Source organism: Equus asinus, chromosome 20 (assembly GCF_041296235.1).
Source record: "Equus asinus isolate D_3611 breed Donkey chromosome 20, EquAss-T2T_v2, whole genome shotgun sequence".
NCBI lineage: Eukaryota > Metazoa > Chordata > Mammalia > Perissodactyla > Equidae > Equus > Equus asinus.
In genome coordinates, this window is record NC_091809.1 from 35062753 (window position 1) to 35081999 (window position 19247).

The 19247-nt window shown below is 43.6% G+C and overlaps 1 protein-coding gene across 7 annotated transcripts in view; it reads left to right on the forward strand.

Annotated features, from left to right (window-relative positions):
- The window catches only part of ETS1 (ETS proto-oncogene 1, transcription factor), a 131142-nt gene that overhangs the window by 20821 nt on the left and 91074 nt on the right, over positions 1–19247 (forward strand). For all 7 annotated transcript variants that reach the window (XM_070489937.1, XM_070489939.1, XM_044751752.2 and 4 more), the window contains one exon: positions 12889–13033. In XM_070489937.1, the coding sequence (XP_070346038.1) occupies positions 12889–13033 (145 nt within the window). The remainder of the gene's footprint in view (positions 1–12888; positions 13034–19247) is intronic.

Here is a 19247-nt window from a genome sequence, read left to right on the forward strand (position 1 = left end):
TTACGTTAGAAACATGTAAAAAACACACACATACAACCAGTCCAGAGCAGGAGTCACTCGATTTTACTTTGTAGCAATTGCCAAGGGACTTGCCCTTCGAGGTCACACAAGGACTGGAGAAGTTGCCAGGAAGAGACTCCTTCCTCTTGGTTTTTACACAGAGGTTATCACCTAAGGTCAGCACAAATTGCACTAGATTTTTCTTAAAGGTGATATTGTAGCGATTTGTTAAAATAAATAAGGATATTGTGATTTTAGGGCAAAATTTGTCATTGACTTGGAAAAGTAGAGTAAAAAACCAGCCTATGATAATTCTCTTTAAAAGTATTGTAATCAAATTAAGCAAGATTAATAACTTGTCTGAAAAAGCAATGCCATGCAAATTTGTATTCATTTCATTTTATTTTAGATATGGAAATAAAAAATTCTATTGTAAGGATACAAGTTGCAGGTATAATATTAAATTATCCTAGACAGGGTATCTGGAAATTGTATGAGATTAAAAAACCAAAAACCAAATTAAGTGCATATTTTCAACTAAAGGCCCCCTACCCCCAAGTGATACACTGGATATTTTTAATGCATTTTGAATGGTTTCCACTGGTTTCAAAACAAAGAACTCATTTGTCCCCACCCCCAAGAACCATATTTAAGAAGCGTTATCAATAAGTGGGATCCTTTTCACTATGAACTTCAAAGTTGCTTCGGTAAAAGCAGAAGTTTGCATAAGAAAACTGCTAAGTTATTGTTCCAGCACTTTCATTCATAACTTCTCTCTGGGCCTCAGTTTTTCCATCACTGGGGCTAGTTTCAGAACCATAGAGCAAGCATAAATGTCTTTTAGCTTCTTCACACACACTGTCCTTAATAAAAATAAATAAATAAAATTTATTGGCATGAACTCAAGTTCAATACACCAGCTCCTACAGATGACCTCTATCTTTACGCTGGACTATAACAAACAGTCGAAGAATCTGCAAATTGTCTACAGAATAGAACCTTGGGACAGGGGCATTAGAGGATCTAGCAAATGGCACACTCTCAAGCCCAACCTCAGATTCCCTGGAGGTGTGAACACGACTCCATTAACTTTCCCAGACAAGAAAGTCAAAGCCACAGGCACCCTAGTCTTCTCGTTCTATTGGAGCCTCTCTGTCTAGAGCTCAACCAATGGGGCTGAAGCCAACAATCTAAGTCCTCTCGCCTGGTGCCCTGGCTCCTGATTTTGTTAGACTGGGCCACCAAGAGAAGAAACTCTATCCAAGTTATAGGAAGTTTGAGGGTGAAGAGAAAACCATAAGAGCAGTGCATTTTCAATTGGAGCTGATTTTGCCCCCAGAGGATATTTGGTGATATTTTTGTTGTCAATACCTGGGAAGTGGGGATGCTACTGGCATCTAAAGGGTAGAGACCAGGGAGTAGCTAAACATACCATAACACACAGTACAGTCTCCACAGCAAAGAATGATCCAGCCCCAAATGTCAAGAGTGCCTAGGTTGAGAAGCCCTGGCCTAGGGTAGCCGCAAGATCAAGGTGGAAGGCAGGGTGGTACTATGTCTGCAGATTAGTCTAAACAGGTCTTTATAACCTGTAAATTATTGCTTTTGAAAGAGAGGTCTTAAAAAAGGGAAAAAGGAGAATACATTCATGTTATGAGAGGCTCTGCTTAGCACACTGCTTCAGTTGGTCAAGAAAGAATCTTCTAAATCACGATGCGAATATTTTCTAGTCCCTTAAGATTGCTGAGTCTCAGATTTCTTATTTGTAAATTAGAGGTAGCATTAGCATTTTTGATTATTTGCTGTAGCAGAAGAATGCTTAGAATAATCACAGCAACAGTTGTAAAACTGATGCCATCAACAGGTAATAGACATTTTACACAGAATGCACATTATCTGCCTCAGGGTCAGTTTGTCTAAACCCGGACATGTGTTTTCCCCTCTTGTAAGGTCAGCCTTTCAGGAGACTATAATGGATGAAGTGATGTCACAGCTGGGGAGGTAGAGCAACAACACTTTTGGAAGTTGTCTGGCCATTGTGTGGGAGGGGTGACGTTTTCAGGTACTTATATGGGTTGTGTGTCAGGGACCCTTTCATCCAAGGGGAGGAAGCGCTTCTTCCTGTTATGCTACCTCGGCAAGCCTGTTGTGAGCCCTGGAAGTCCCTCTTGGAGCTGATCCCCTGTCCTCTAGTGTGTGCGTCATCTTCTCCTTCATGTCACTGAGCTGGCAGAGCTGGGGGGCGGGGGGCAGGAATGGGAGGGATGAGCTGCTCCTAGTTTTGACCAAACGTGTCCCCGTCCTTGACTACCTTGCAAGCAAGGAGGATGTGTGGGGGAGGTCCTCAGTGATTAATGGCCCCTGGGCTGTGGGAACTTTAGGAAGCACCTTGAACAGTTCAGAGGAAAGGAATAGCACTGCCCACTTACCTACTCTCAGCGTTCAGGCCTTTGGGGATACAGCAGTATGTTGGGGCAAGATTGTAGGCCCAGAGTGCCAGACCACAGGGAAGGCACCGATGCCCAATATATAAAGGGAATATTCCAAAACACTGGAACCTCCAGAATAAGACCCTGGCTTTAGGGAACATCCCTTGTAGTTTGAGGCGGGGTAACCACTTTGAAAACTTTCCACTCTTTCACTCTCTCTAGATCAAACGCACTTCTCTTATAAATATGGTGACTATGTTTTCTGAATGAAAACAGCGTTCAGAAACTGTCCAACAAACGGCTTTTTTGACTTGTGAATTTATTATAAGAAAGATTTCAAAATTGTGTAAATGGGATAATGTTTATTAGACACTTGATTGCTTTCATTGTGTAGAATAACGTGACACGAAATCAGAGCTATTTCAGACATATGATCACTAAATAAATAGGGTGATGGAAATCAGCTGGAGTCCATGCTGGATGTCAGCTTGGGAAAGGGCAACAGAGAGGCTGTGAGCCATTGGCTGGTTTTTTGGCATTGGCCTCTCTCCTTCCTTGCTGTTCCTGTGGGACTTGTAGGACTGGCGGGCCTTCTGAATCTCTACTGTGGTGCCGTCAAAGAGGAGTAGCATGGCCGTGGGGCTTAGCTAAGTGCATTGCCTGAGTGAGTTCTATACCACTGCCCTCAGACACAGCTCACCATCACAGAGGCCCTTGAGACTGTGCATCTTGCCAATCACTTCATGGTTTGAGCAAATCCTGTTTTGTACATTTTCTTTCTTCCTTCCGTGATTGATTGATGGATTGATTTTTTGGATATATAACTCTATTTCCAACTTGTGACACTGGTGAGGCAGATGAGGGACCCACCTTGTTCCTGCCTCTTTTACTCCAGACATTAGACAGAGCCTTCGGTCCTGGGCCAGGCAGCTGTGGAATGTGGCCCGGCTGATTATCACAGAAAGCCCTTGGGCTTTGGAGTCAAAAAGACCTGAGTTAAATTCTGGTCTGTTATTCCTTAGCTACGGGACCTTGGGCAAATTACTTACTTTCTCTGAACCTTAGTGTCCTCATCTGTAAAACAGGCAGAGTGCAACTTACCATGTGAGGTCATTATAATGGCCAAGTGAGAAAATCCTTGTTGAGGGCCTGCCACAAAGATGGCCTTGGTTAATTCTCTTTCTCTTATGTTCACCATTTTCCCTGTTTTTCTCTGGACTTCTTGATTGTGTTAGATGGACACATTGGGGGAGGAGTGGAGATGATTCCACCTATTGTCCATACAAGGGTGTGGCCAGAACAAGATGGGGCTCCTTGGGTAAAGAAGGAGACATTCTTATTGAGAAAGCTCCTTGCTTCATCACTACCCTGCACAGAAACAGCTCCCTTGCCACCAGATCAAAGTTTTCTTGTAATGGGCTGGTGGTTTACAACCCCATTGTGTAAACAGACCTGGTTCTCTTATCTTGAGTAATTGTAGTTTAATTGGGCTTTCTTGGGAAGCAATTCCCTTCTTACCCGGGGCTGTTCACACACTCTTCACCTCCACCCCACACGCCTCAGGATTCCAGCCTTTGAAAGTTCACAGAGGAGCCTGTGCTTGCCCTGTGCTTCTTGGGAAGGGCTTGTGCTTGTTACTGTGAAGCCTGGTGCACACGCCTCTCCCTTCTCTTTGGGAAGCCTAGAGAGCAATGGACAAGGTATTCGGGATTAGAGAAGTAAAATACAGAAAAAGACATTTGGAATGTAAATGGAAACTGGAAAAGAAATTTTTTTCTTGTTGCTTGGGATGGTGAGTTCTTTACCCCTGGAGAGACTGCTGGAACATAATGTTTAGGGACATTATTTATAGCTATAGCTCTTAGTAGTCAGAAAAATTGAAGGAGAAAAGACTGATTACATATATTTTCCTAGCATCTTAGAAAGAGGGGCTTTTCTAAGATCCCGGGTTCAGTCAGCACAAATTAGAGAATTTCAGTGCCAGACCACAATCTAGAGACCGTCTCCTGACAGCAGAAACTTAAGGTCCTAAGAGATTAAATGAATTGCCCAAGTTTACAAAGCTGGTGGAGTGTGGGCTCCTGACTCCTGACTCAGGGTACTCCTTACTATTGAATTCATCTTAATCAGTTTTTAGCTATGTGGTGAGATATAAGAACTTATAACACACTTTCATTCATGCATCCATGTACCTTATTGATGGTGAATTGGCCTTTCCTGATTTGGGAAAAAAACAAAATTTCATTTTGTAGACTGCTGAGCAAATTAGAATTACTTCCGAGTCTTTTCGCCATGGCAAGTTCTCCTACCCATGTCCCCTAATGAAGTTCTGAGTCAGCTTCACCCTCCATGTCCATGCCAGGGGATGCCTGGAGCTGTCACCCCAGGGAGTCACTGGGAGTCTGTAGGCTTCATGCTAAGTGAGTAGAGGCAGGAGAGGGTCAAGTCCAGGTGCCCAGGATTGTTGCAAGGTTCAGGGCACTTTCCAGCCTCAGACATCAGGCAGGTCTCACCAGCTGTGAGCGGAGGGGGCTGTGGTCTCAGCCTGGCATGAGGAGCTGCTGTGTTGGTCACATCCCCACTGACTTGGTGTGCCGCCCAGTGCCAGCAGGTATCTGGGGGTAGCCTCTGCTGTGGTCCCCAATGAGGCAAAGCACAGCTTTTCATTAAGAGCAGAACTGGATATTCTCTCTCTGTGCTTCAGGTTTTCTTCTCTCTCAGAAACCTGCCATGTGTTGGGCCTGCCCTTTCACCAAGGCCCAAGCCCATCACTCTTATTGTTTTAACAAGAATTTCCTGGCCTTGAGTCTAAAATTAAATTGCCCTTTGAGAGTTTCCTATTTTGTCTGTTCCTGCCTCTCCTGGTGGCGGCACCACCCTAACCCCCCTCCTCCTTGATCGGAGTACTCAGGAGAGCGGAGGAGTATTTCTGTTTTGCCTTCTTCCCTTCTGCCTCTCAAGGGAGAAAGACAAATGTGACCTCCTGAAGCAGCTGTGTCCCAGTGTCCCCCTGAGGGCCAGATACACTTAGTACTTCTCCTTGCCATTGCCAAAGAGCTTCTCCGTGACATATTGGACAATCTTTGAAAGGAGGCACTAGCTCGCCAGCATCTTCTCAGGGAGAGCAAGCCCAGGCTTAACTAGAAGTCTGCAGAGTTGGTTAGCCCAGTGTGGAAGGGCAACTATGTGCAACGAAGTGAAAGGTTGTAAGCTGAGAAATTGTCCATCTATCGCACAAACTTTTATTGAGCACCTTCTACGTGAGAGCCCTGAGAACCGTTCAGTAACCAGTACTTCCTAAGTTCCACGGTTATCTACCGAGAAATGGGGAATGTGGTGATGAACGGTATTTGAGTGTGGTTTTAAGGGAGAATTGAGACAAACAAAATGAAGGCTTTAACACATTTTAAGGGGACATTGTACGAATCCAAATTATGACTGCGACAACTTTTGGTTCTGTAGGCTTCTCCACCCTTGGGTGGTTATTTATCAAACGAAGGTTGTCAGTCACAAGGTCAGGAGAAAGAATGTGGAAGGATCAGAAAAAAGGAGACAACATTGGAGAGGAACTTGGAGATCACTGGGGCCGACCTCCTCAGGAAGCAAAAGCTTAAAGAGGTTAAAAGACAGGCTGGAGGTTACACAGCTCCTTAGGGGCAGAGCAGGAGTGGAATCCAGGCTTCCTGATTTCCAGTCTTCTTTCTTCCTACCAGAGCATACGAACATCTATGACATTCCTAGAATAATATAGAGTTATCCCTGTTGATGGCAAACCCCCGAGCCGACCCATCCAGTGTTAACTCAGCTTTACCTCTGAGTGTGCATTTTTTAAGCAGTAGCATCTAGAAATATCTATTGTGTATTATATGTTTATGGCCCAGTGCTAAGGCTAAACCCTAGGATTCTGAAGTTCATCAAAGACAAGACAGATTTGCTCCCACAGAGTTTGTGCACTGAGTGAATAGTAAGGAGGGATTTAAGAAGCAAGCCCCTGAACATTTAAGGCGGCTTGGCTAAGAGAAACAAACTTGAAGAACCAATCACACATACTCTTACAGACATTCAGACTCCAATCTTTGCAATTTAGTGTTGTGAGAGTGTTCCCCTATTCCCTTTTTCCCAATTTTGAGGGTCCTGGTTGGGCAGGGAGAAGGAAGACTATGAGCAGAAGCACTGGCTGGGAGGCTTGGGGGGCTAGGGTGGAGAAAGAGGTAGGTACGTGGGGCAGAGAAGGCAGATAGAGGCCCCTGACAGAAGCATTGAGAAGTGGAGCTAGGGAGAGGTAACAGAACAGACGAGACTCTCACAGGAGGAGGAGTCAGGTGGTCAGCTGTGGCGCTGGCCGTTAGAGCAGGGCAGGGATAAGCCTGTGTCTATTGTTCCAGGGCTTCTTTTCATTCGTTTCCAGGATCAGAAAGGCAAAGCATTTAGGAGATGGGCTCGTGTCTTCTGACAGTTAGTTTCTGAGAGGACAGGGAGAGCAGTGCTGATCCCGAGGCGGCTTGTCACCGTGTGTGTGACAGAGCAGGGCAAGGACGCCTGCTTTCCTGAGATGCCCAGGGGACCCAATCCCCCTAAGCCTGCCTGGCTACCACCCTTTCCTTAGCGGCCACTTGCTAACCACTCCTGGTTCTTGGAGCTCTGCTCTTGGCTTCCCTGACACTGGACACTTTCTTGTTTTTCCTCTGATGTCTTTACCTGGTCCTTCCTTGTTGTGTTCCTCATAATTTCTCCTCCTCACTATTGGCAACTTTGCACGCTGTTTTTGATCCTTTCTCTTTTCATTGTAACTGCTATTTTTCTAGACTCTATACTTTAACTGACCAGCCCTGGTGGTCTAATGGTTAAGATTCAGCGCTCTCACTACTGCTGTCTAGGTTCATTTCCTGGTCAGAGAACCACACCGACCGTCTCTTGGTTGTCACACTGTGGTGGTTCTGTGTTGCTGTGATGCTGAAAGCTCTGCCACCGGTATTTCAAATACCAGCAGGGTCACCCGTGGTGGACAGGTTTCAGCAGAGTTTCCAGAGTAGACAGACTAGGAAGAAGGACCTGGCCACCCACTTCTGAAAAAATTGGCCCTTAGAGCCCCATGAATAGCAGCGGACCGTTGTCTGATACAGCGCCAGAAAGGGAGAGGATGGCGCGAAAAGACCAGGGAGGGTTCTGTTCTGCTGGGCATATGGTCGCCAGGAGTTGGAACTTGATGGCGCTAACAACAAATCCTCTAAATAGATCCTTCATGCTTCTAGATCTAACTTTACCCTCTCCTGTTTTCTACCATGCAGCCACCTTTGGGACCCCTCCACCAAGTTGCTCTACTGTTGCTCCATCTAAACCCAACTGCAAGTGAGATTGTCTTCCACTCTCCTTCTTCATGTTCTTAAGCTCACCATTTGCACTGTTATAAAAGCAAGCAATCCAAGTGTTATCTTGGATTCCCTCCTTCGCTTTATCTCCTATCGTCATGAAGTCATGTTGATTCTTTCTTTGAGACATAGGTTATAGTTCTTGTTTCCTTTTCCCTTCTACCCTCATGACCCTAATCAGCTCTTTCTTCATAACTGGACCGCTCAGTGCTCAGCGCCAGAAATAGGGTGAGATACGTGAACCCTCAAATGGGGCAAAACTTTCAGGGGTGCCCCCAAACTCAGGAATCAAGCTAACTAATAATGCAATATTTTTAAAAATCAAAATTAATGCAAAAATTATTATAAAAATAAAATTTTAAATAAATTTAGGATTAGTAGAATACTGCTTTTTCCTTTTTGCCTCGGTCTCTATTATGGCTCTGCAGGGCACTGATACTGCCCGTGTCAGCTTCCTCACATTCTGCTCCTGCCCAGTCCATCCTGCTGTCAAATGAGTCTTTCGACAACAACTGACTCACCATGTCACTACCTCTAATGCATCCTCCAGTGCTTTTCTCCTGAAGCCACATTCCTGTCTGGTATTCACGGCTCTCAACACTGTGGGTGTACGCTGTCCCTCCAGCTGTAATTCTTACTAACTTCCCTCCATTGGGCACCCTCACTGCCCAAGAGAACACCTTTCTCTCGTGCTTCTCACCCCCAAGCCACACAGTCTTTATCTCTCTCTATCGTCTATCCGAGTCTTTCTTATTCTTCCTTACATAGCTGTATATGGTCCTTTTCGCCTTTAGGTGTGTCATCTTTTTCTTTTGCTCTCTAGGCCCTTCACCAAGTATTCTAGGCTAAATCTTACTCAACCTTTCAGTTATTACCTTACTCTGCTTCCTCCAGGAAGTCTTACCTGCTGCCGCACCTCTCCCCTTGCACATCAGAACTCAGCCCTGTCACATCCCCTCACTGTAATTTCCTGTTTACTTGTCTCTATGCTCTGAAGGGTAAAGTTCATTTCTTGCTCATATTGTATTCTTAGCATCTAACGTAATACTTGGTATAGGCCAGGTGCATAGTATAGATTTGTTCCATAAGTGCACATGGCTATAATTCAGCTAGTATCTACCATGAGACAGCAGTCACCCTGCTTGAGCAATCTGTACTCGAGCTACACAGGCTTCATCTTGCACAGGTAGGTGAAAAGGATGTCTGAAATCAAGTCGACCTGAGCTAAAATTCTTCTCCATTATATTATTAGTGGTGTGGCCTTTGGAAATTTACTTGCCCTCTTAAAGCCTCAGTTTGTTCTTCTGTAAAATGGAGATAAAAATACGAACCTTGCATGACTGTGGTGAGGATTAAATGCAACAATTTCTGCACAGTGCTTAGCACAAACAACTGGCCTGGAGCGAATGTGCTGTATACCTTAGTTCCTTTCAATAATCACCTGTGGAATGAATGAGTGAGGACCTGGCAGAAGGTTTCCTTAGAACAGTGACAGGGACTGAGAGTGTTGCTTGCATCTCATGAACTTACCTCCACTTCCAGCCAGGAAAGGAAGGTGGGACTCGAACTTGTTTTGGGTGGTACCCTTTTAAAGCAATGAGTTTGGTGCTGTGCTGCCCAGATTTCTGACTTGTTAATAACCTGTTTCTTTCTCTCCAACTGAGACAGTTTCATAATGAATTGGAACTGGTATGTGGTTATTTTGAGTAAAAACGTCATTTTCATACTCTATGAAATAGGTATTAAGTCAGTTTGTGAAATGTCTAATAAACAGGCAGGTGTCTAGATAACAAGTCATGTTGCTTCCAGGAGCATCTGCCAGCAAAGCCGTTTGTAGTTCATGGCGGACCTGGTACATCATCTCCTTCTCATTCTTAAAAATAGGTCCCTCCTGCTCCTCTGAAGATACCTAAAGATGAAATATGTCTTAAAAATAGTGTTCCACTTATAAAATAATAAATGAATTAGCCCTGACAACAAAGAGCCTGGTTTGGGGGCAGGAGAGACTTTACGAGAAAAGCCAACCATGTAAGCTCAGGCTGCTGCTGTGTGAGGCTGTTACTCATAGGCTGTGAGTTGACTCACTCTAGGGCTATGTGTCATTGCCCAGGTCTGGAACCTCACTGCTTTGTCCCTAACCCACTAACTACTCCTTCTGCCCTCCGTCTCTCCCCTGCACATTACTTCCAGATCGTTTTCCTTCAACACCTGTTTGCACACTACACTTGGTCTTCAATGGCCTTTCCTTAGCAGAGAAAGCCTAAACTTTAAACCTGAAATCAATGTCTCCTCAGCTTCCCACCACCCTAGCAAGGCCTGTAACAAACTACCCACTGCCTAAGAATCCTGCCTTTGCTGCCTACTGCCATCTTACGAGGATCTGGTTCAGGGAAACTATGCACACACTGTCCCAAAAGAAGACAGGGTCGGGCAGCTTAGAGTTCTCCTTTATACCATTTAGAATCAAAACATCCTTGTTCAAGACGTTATTCCTACAGCTCTGATACTTGACATTGAATTTTGAGAAAGACTCTGGAGAAATATGAAAAGCTGGGGCTAGACATTGAGAGCACGCAGCTAGTCTAGGAAATGTGTTTCAGATTGATTCAAAGTATTGTTGAAGACCTACGTATCCTGGAGGATGCAAAAGAAAACCTTAATGTAGTTGCTTCAGGAGCTTACAGTATTAAAAAACGTCAGCAAAACGGCTCTAAGTCAGAATTCAGGAAACATTTTCAGACTGAAGCTCAATAGAGAGTTCTTGCTGATGATTCCCTAAATCTCAAACACGAGTAGCCAGCAGAATTGCCATCGCCTGTTTGTGTTCTTCTGGTTCTCACCAGGAGGCCAAGGATGTTAGCCTCCGACATACAACTCAAGGCAACTCCATTCAGTCCCAAGGGTGTCATTACATTCTCAGGACCTTTAGCCCAGTTGAGAGATGAACACCCCAAAGTAAACTTCACCCAGCCCTAGTTTGAATGATTTTATGAATATTATGCGAAATTTGGTCCAATTAATGTGCATAAAACCTTCTATATTTTGGGTTTGATTTTCATTTTTCTCTGTGGCAATATACTCTCTTCTGTTATTTTTACTGAGCTTAAATGAATGGACAACTGCAAAATGGGGAAGAGAGTGTAGATAGTGAATAATTGAATCTAGTGTAACTGTGCTGAGTTCTTGTACTACAGCTCGAGGGGAGAGAAGGCATAAGAGGTTCTCCAATTAGAGGATCTTACTGGGGGTTGGCGAGCTACTCTTTAGGGATGAGAATATTAGCTGAGCAGCGACACTTATTAATTAGCACCTTAACATCAATAGATTTAATCACATCAAATTCTAACAGAGTTTGGTTTTCTTAATTGGGGTTTTTATGAAGGTGGACGGACCATAAGAGAAGAGAGAAAGAATAAAAAAGCAAAAAGAAAGTTGCGAGGGGTCAGTGTAGATTACACTCCTATTCTCAGGAAATCTTCTTTCCATAAATCTGCTGCTTCTCCTTTTGTTGTGTAATTTTTAACTCTTTTGCCCAATCCCAGGAATGTTAAGGGTCTCTTATATGAAAGTAATACTTCCCTTATATTAGGCTTCACATACACTATTTATTACATGCATTTCATATAATACATAATTTTATTATATGCATTTTATGTTTTATTTTGCTTTCTATATAATTTTCTTACACGTATTATTTCATTGAATCCTCCTACTTTATGAGGTAGGCATTATTATTCCCATCTTACAATTGAGTAAACTGAGGTTTAAATAGAGGAACAGGCCCAGGCCTCCTATTAGTAAGTGGTGGAAGCAGGATTTGAATCCATATATCCTTGGCTTCAAGGAATAAGCCTCCCTATTCCTTGCAAAGCATCACCTCCCACATAGCACATTGGTCTTCCTTGGAGAGTACTGGGTGGATGATATATTTATCGGACTTCATAAAACTGATGAGACAGTGGCACAAGTCCCCAAACGTTGGGGGAAACTGAAAATTCCTGTCTAGCAATCAACATCTTTAAAACCTATGCACACTGATTAACTAAAAATGAGCGATTTTTGCTACATAGGTCCATTCTTGGCTTTTCCTTGGCATTTGTCACCTATCGGTTCCATGATATTGGAATGTCTTCTAAGTATCTCCTTTCATGGTATTTTTACAGAGTAAGATAACATAAAAAACCAAAAGGCAGGATTGTATAAAAGGTGACCAAGATTCAGCCTTGTTGTTAACCATGGATCCTTATTTGAAAATTAGTAAAGGTAGTCCTCAGATGCTTGAAGAAGTGGATGAAAATAAAGTGTATGCAGAGTCTAAGCCGGGGCCCTTCTCATTCCCTGTGTCTTTTTTTTAGAGGGGGGAGGGTGATCAATAGTTGGTCCTATTCTGTTATCATCTATAGATGATCCCTATTTGTATGTGGTTGGATGATATAAAGTCCTTGTTACATTAGGGTTAAAATATAGAGATTTCCCATACACTGCTGGTGGGAATGCAAACTGGTGCAGCCACTATGGAAAACAGTATGGAGATTCCTCAAAAAATTAAAAATAGAACTACCATACGATCCACCCATCCCACTACTGGGTATTTATCCAAAGAGCTTGAAGTCAGCAATCCCAAAAGTCCTATGCACCCCAATGTTTATTGCAGCACTGTTTACAATAGCCAAGACGTGGAAGCAACCTAAGTGTCCAGCAACAGATGAATGGATAAAGAAGATGTGGTACATATATACAATGGAATACTACTCAGCTGCAAAACAGAACAAAATCATTCCATTTGCAATAACATGGATGGACCTTGAGAGAATTATGTTAAGTGAAATAAGCCAGCGAGAGAAAGATAATCTGTGTATGACTCCACTCCCATGAGGAATGTAAAATTACGGACTAAGAACAGTTTAGTGGATACCAGGGAAAAGGTGGGGTGGGGGGTGGGCACAAAGGGTGAAATGGTGCACCTACAACATGACTGACAAACATTAATGTACAATTGAAATTTCACAAGATTGTAACCTATCAATAACTCAATAAAAAAAATATAGAGATTTCCTTCTTAATAAGTTTTCTTTTTTTTCTGGTCACAGAGGCAGGGACCTATCAACTCTTACGAAGCTCCTCGAATGGCCTGTGATTTCCAGTCCAATTATTACCCGCAAAGAGCTTGCTACCCCTTCTGGGATGAGATGGCCACTCAAGAAGTTCCCACTGGTCTCGAACACTGTGGCTCAGGTAGGAACATAAACAAGGGCTGAGAATGAGGATAGAGTTGAAGGACAATGGAAATTTGATGAGGGCTGCATTCTTTGAAATAACAGCTGCCATGACTTACGTGGGTACGGGATGCTATTGTTCTCTAATGGAAAGTCCCAGACCCTCTCAATAATATTGAGTGACTTTATTCTCCAATGACAGGAAGACTAAACTCTAGGAATGGGCCCAAGAGAGGTTGCTTTAGGTCTTCATTTTCTAAATAGTTCTGTCTACTGTGCATTTCCTGAGACTTATCCACTTCAGCTTGGCTGTTGACTAAGGGCCTAGAAGTTTTACAGTCATAAAGTATGAAGTGGATAAACAGAGGATGTGTGAATTAGTCAGCCTTCTTAATAGAACATAATTTCTTTCATTCATCTTTTCTTTCCATTATTCTCTACCTCTCTGTCCATCCATGCCCACCTGCATCTGGCTTCTTTCTCCTCTATCCCCTTTCTCCTGCTCCCCAGCTCTTCTTCACGGAAGCTCCTCTCCTCCTCTCAGCATTCCCTTCACTCTTTGACTTGCTGGTCACAGTGCTGCCCTCTGGTGAACAGGAGTCATAGTCCAGAGAACCCTAATGGATCCACTCTCCTGAGGACCTGAGAAGTTCAAAGTCTTCACCCCCATTCTAATTTGCAGGAGTCACTGTGTTTCTTAGACTTTGTTTACCTGCTAAGCTTTTTGTTTATTTTTCATGCAAAATGTAACGCTTGAATTTGGGGATACTGAAATGATTGATTCAGATATTAAATTCAATTTTTCATGAGACCAGGTTATGATAATACATCGAAATACCAAAAAGCCAGTTAAAAATCTGTGTTTCTTCCCAGAATGAATTCTTAGTATAAGAAATTTCATTACTCTTGCATATGGAAAATATGTAATTCTGAGGAATTATATGGGGAGAAAGCCACTGGAAACTAACTTAAGTGCAATTTTTTTGTTTGGTGTCTCTTTACACCACAAAACTCTGTGATAAAATACTGTTATAATAGTGGAGAAATAAAACAATGTTTGCTTTGTTGTCCATGTTTTCTCTTTGACCAGAAATACACAGACAGACACAGAACAAGATGCTGTGGCCCTTGGTGGGCAGTGGGGAGGAAGGCATGGGAGTTGCTTTCCAGTTGCTTGGTTCTTCTACAGGGTAGAATGATATCAATTCCTGTGTTCCATAATCTCTTGACTCAGTAGCCATTGATCTTTGAGGTATCTTTGGCACCACCCTGGATTTCAGACATAATAACATTTGTGCTGTCACTTTCTGCTTGGTATCTCAGTTCCTCCAGCATAAACAGATATGTGTTGGCTGTCTACCCATTTCATGAGGAGGTAGGGAGGACTTTGCACCTGTTCACAGGTTAGACTTAAGGACTTAAAATTTTAAGAGATGAAAAAGGTGATTCTTTAGAATTCTAAACAAAATAGATTTTATTTGTATAAGCAAAAGACAAAAATGGTTACGTCTATTTTGTACAATTCTTGAATCCTATTAATGCTACCAGGCTCAAGTCTTATACCTCCCAATGCCACAGAGATTAAAGCTACCTTGACTTAACACTTCATCTCTGGGTGGTGCTTCTGCTTCCTACAAGTTACATCTTAATAGCTGAGGTCATCTCCACACTCGCCCATCATCTCAAGATCAGAATGGCTCTTCTTCATAGCAAAAAGACATAGTCCTTCTCTTTTTTAGCTGAGAAGTATGTAAATACCCAGGTGAAGATGATCTTTCATTCTCCTCCTTGTCAATGTTCTCAAAAGCAAAAGAGGTTTTACTTCAGGGCCAGTGGGACAGTGTCTGTGACGCGTGTGAAGAGCCTCTCAGGATGAAGCTGCTTTAATATGCAAGGATGCAAGGATGACGTAGTCTTCTTCCCACAGTGTACTTTATTGTTGCAAGAAGAAGGAAGCTGGGGTCACCCAGACTAGTGGCTTTTGGGTAGGATGGGAAGATGGGGGCATATAATAACCAGTCCTAAAATGACCTAGGTTGCCCTCAACTATAGCTCAGAAATGCTAGAAAGCCTCCATGAGGGAGTGGTGCCTTGGTGGGAAATGTGGTGTCTGTAGTTCCTTCCATCCTAGGCTTCCTCTGATGGAAGTATCCGGCAAGAACCCTGAGCTTTTCCAGCCCCTCCTTCGTCTTTTGGGCTGTCCAGATGAAGGAGTTGCAATGATTATTTCTGGGCTGTGGTCCAGCCTTCCCCAGTGATGGGTGTTCTCTGGAAGGAGATCTTGGGGTTATAGGGAAGGGAGATGAAGACACGGACCAACCAATGATTTCTCCAGCTGCAGCACATTTCCTTGGAGATGTGTTGAGTAAGAAGAAAGAGAGAAAAAAAATACTCTGCATTTTTTTCATCTTCTTTTATCCTATTTATAACTTCAGTTTCCTTCCCGTCCTCCATCTCATGGCCACTCCCCACCCCCGCTCCCGTCTCACGTTTGTGCTCTCAGAAGGGATGAATGAACTTCTTTTCCAAGGACTACACATCTGTCAGTGACTGGAATACCCAACAGGAGGGGCCTTCGAAGAACCATTAGGCCCATTTGTCTGAATGTTGTTCCTCTTCACAAAGGGGCAGAGGCTGAGACGGAGGAAAGGAGTGGAGGGATGGAGGGGGCAGGAGAGAATAAAGCTGAGAGAAACCATGAATGGGGAGAGCTTTACCAGGTGAGTGGGAGAGAATACTTAGTAACCAAGACAAGTTGAGAATCGGTTGGACAGAAAAGCTGGTGAAAGATGTTCTGAGGAAGAAAGAAGAGATGTTTGGAAATGGATGGGAAATATAAGTGGATCTTAGTAGAGAGGTGGTGAATACCGGGAAGAGAAAATAAAAGATGAATGGGAAGGGAGAAAAAGGGGAGCCCAGTAAAAGACAAGGCAAGAAGCAGAGGGGAAGATGACATGAAAGAGAAAGAGATGAATCTGAGGACATTAACTATACAGCTAAAAAGGGAAGCCACATTTGCATGCAATTGCCTGTGCAGCTGTACATTTCTTCATGACAATCTTGTAGTCATCATTTTCTTTCATTTCTACCTCCTCCTCCCATCCGCCTCTTCCCCCTCCTCCTTATCAGCCTGGAGCCATTAGCGAGAGCCAATGGGGATGGAGAGCTGGTGTTCTGCATGCATGAATGGGCCCTTTCTGTCTTAGCTTCTCGTCATCCCTCTGTCGGGAGCCTTGTGAATCAATGGAGCCCCTTACACAAGACATGGCTGAAATGTCTGTTACTGTTTATAGTCTGACTGGAGTGGAACCCGCTGACCCCGCCTCCTCTTTGTTCCCTTCCTCTATTCTGTTCCCCAACCTCAGCCCTTTCTTTCAATCATCATAGCACGAATCATTTTTTTTATGTCAATCTCTCACTCCGTGTCTCTCAGAACACACTAACACTTCACTGCTATTAACTATTATAACTAGTTCCTACCTACAGCCCCATTGAAGGGATAAAGTAGATGACAAACCGATTTTAGATAGAGGCAGTGAGCTCAGACTGGTGCCCAGACCCAGCTGGAGTCATGCAATGCCTGTTTTCCACTGGCGGCTAGAAAACTGACATCAGAGACCCAACTGTGCACCCAGGCCACAAAACCACAGTCCGTCCTGTCAACTGACAGCTGTTCATATTTGATTTTAACATCATAGTTATGATGATCATGAATGACAATAGTTGTATCAGAAAATATGATGCTTTTTTGACACCCTTTCAGAGTGATATGCTATCAAATTAATTTTCATTTCAGGGATTGATTTGTCTTGAATCAGCCAGACTTAGGGATGTGATGTTGGGACCAAAGTTCACTTTTGCAAAATAGTTCTTAGAGCTGGAAAGCAGTCTGTACCTACAGAACAGAGTAAACTCAACCTAACCTCATGGGAATGAACCTATGGTCCCATTACCATGGTCCTTGATTTGAGAAGCGAGACAATGCTTTTTTCTTGTATAGTGCAATTTGGTATGCTTTTGGTCATTGACCACAGTAAAACCTCATCTGCCTACATTCACAGCTCACCCTCCACTTCTCATTCTTCATGAGAGAGGCGGTTTATGGTACAATGGTAAAGAGTCCAGACTCTGGAACCAGATAGCTTGGGTTTGCACATCAGTTCTTCCTAACTATGCGACTGTAGGCAACTTACTTAATTTCTGTATTTCCTCATCTAAACCACTGGTTCTCAAAGTGTGTCAGAATCACCTGGAGGGCTTGTTAAAATACAGGTTGTGGGGTTCTATCCCCAGGGTTTCTGACTCAGTGAGTCTAGGTTAAGGCTCAAGAATTTGCATTTCCCACAAGTTCTCAGGTGGTGCTGCTGCTGGTCCAGAGATCACACTTTGAGAACCGCTAAGTTAACACAAGTAAAGCTTAAAGCAGTCCCATCACTTAGCAAGCACGATACCAATGTTTGCTATTAGAACTCGTCCTGAAGTGCCCGAGAGTCCAAGAACGAACATCTGGGTGTCATTGAGTCAGAAAGTGACCCGTTGATTGCATGAACACTTTCGGTGGCCAGCACCACATTCTGGAACCAGAGAAGATGTGTGAGAAAGGAGAAGACTCATTCCTTGTCTCTAAGCAGCGTTTATTCAAGTGCGTATGTGGGCTACATTTACTTGATGGAAGAAATGGTTCCAATAAGAAGCATTACACTTACTTATGACATAAATGTTGTCAATGTAAGTGTCTGTCTTCGGATGTCACTATTTAAAATTTCTAAAATAAAGTTACTAGTAAAATGATAAAACTAAAGAATGTCTTTCCCAAATAAACTTTGGAAGTTCAAGTGGGAGATATATTGCGAGTCTGAGTTCACGGTCTCTCCCGGGGCTTTCTCAGACGGCCAGGCGGCTGGGAGAGATCAAACCTGGGCCGCTGTTTGGAAAGGGCCTATTGACAACCAGGTGGGAAGTTTCAGCAGGAAAAACAGATGCCTCCAATTTGGCTTTTAAGTGTTGAGAACATTGAGGGAATGCCAGACAAACTTGTTAAATGGAGATTCACCTTGCTCTGAAATGTTTATTCTCATAGCAGGTTTGTTCCTTCAACTGACCATCTCAGATGGCCCTGTGGTTTTAAAAAACAGTATTTTAAACTCTATCTGCTGCACATATCTGTTCTTTCCTCATTCAGGGTGTGTTTTCCTTTTCTAGAGGTCCTGTTTCAGGGTCTTTGTTCTTCAAAACAGTTCTGATCCTGTGTGTGTGTGTGTGTGTCTGTTTCTGGGATGTAACGTGGACTGTTCCTTTCAGGGAAAATTTTGACCCTGTCAGATTCTGACTTGGTAGTTGTGGTGCTCGGGAAGGAGGAGGCTGTGATCTTGTCTCAGGTTTTAGCCTTTCACAGAAGGCTGTGGTTGGGGCCCAGCTGCCCTGATAAGCTACTTCCAGGGGACAGCACTGAGGGAAGCTTGATGCAGAGACATCCTCTCCCCACCAGCATCCCATCTCCGGGAGGACCACAGGTTTCAAGGAGGAAACCCTGGAGGAGAGAGCAGCAGATCTGCTTGTCCAAGGAGTATATTAGAAAGAGAATCCATATGCAAAAATCTATTCTACATGCTTGCTAGATCATTTTGTTCTTCTGATAAGTGAAGGATAGTTCTCTAGCTATGGACTGAATTTGCTCCTATTGACCAATGTCACATTACCTCACCCTTTCTATTCCTACCTGCTTCTCCCGTGGTAGCCTTCCAGCCTGTGCTATTTCATATTCAGATTACAGGAACTTTCAGGATAAGTTTTTGAGTATAAGCTGAAAGATATTGAGTCCAAGCAAAGGGTTTAGTGTGGTGTGGTGGGAAGAGCAAGAATTTGCTTGGGATCTTGTGCCCTTACCTTTACCAGGTGGGTGGGATACTCACACTTATTTCAAAGACTTCTTGTGCCCACTAAATGGGGGAGTCTACTTAAAAGGTCATGTCTATAGCAGGTGATCAGTAAACGCCACCTTCCCTGTTTTTCTTTTCAGCATGATGGAAGTGTGAATTTAAGTGAGCCAAAGAAACTAGATGTCCCACCTTTGTCAAAGAGTCCTGCCCACCCTCATCCTGCCCAAGGCTAATTTTCTGACACCTGCCAACTTTACCCTTCACTGTGCTTCGTTCTACCAGGGAAAGGAGAAGGGAGCCTGGTGCGGACCAGAGACCTGTGTCTGTAGTGACTCAAGCAGCCCGGGGCAGTGA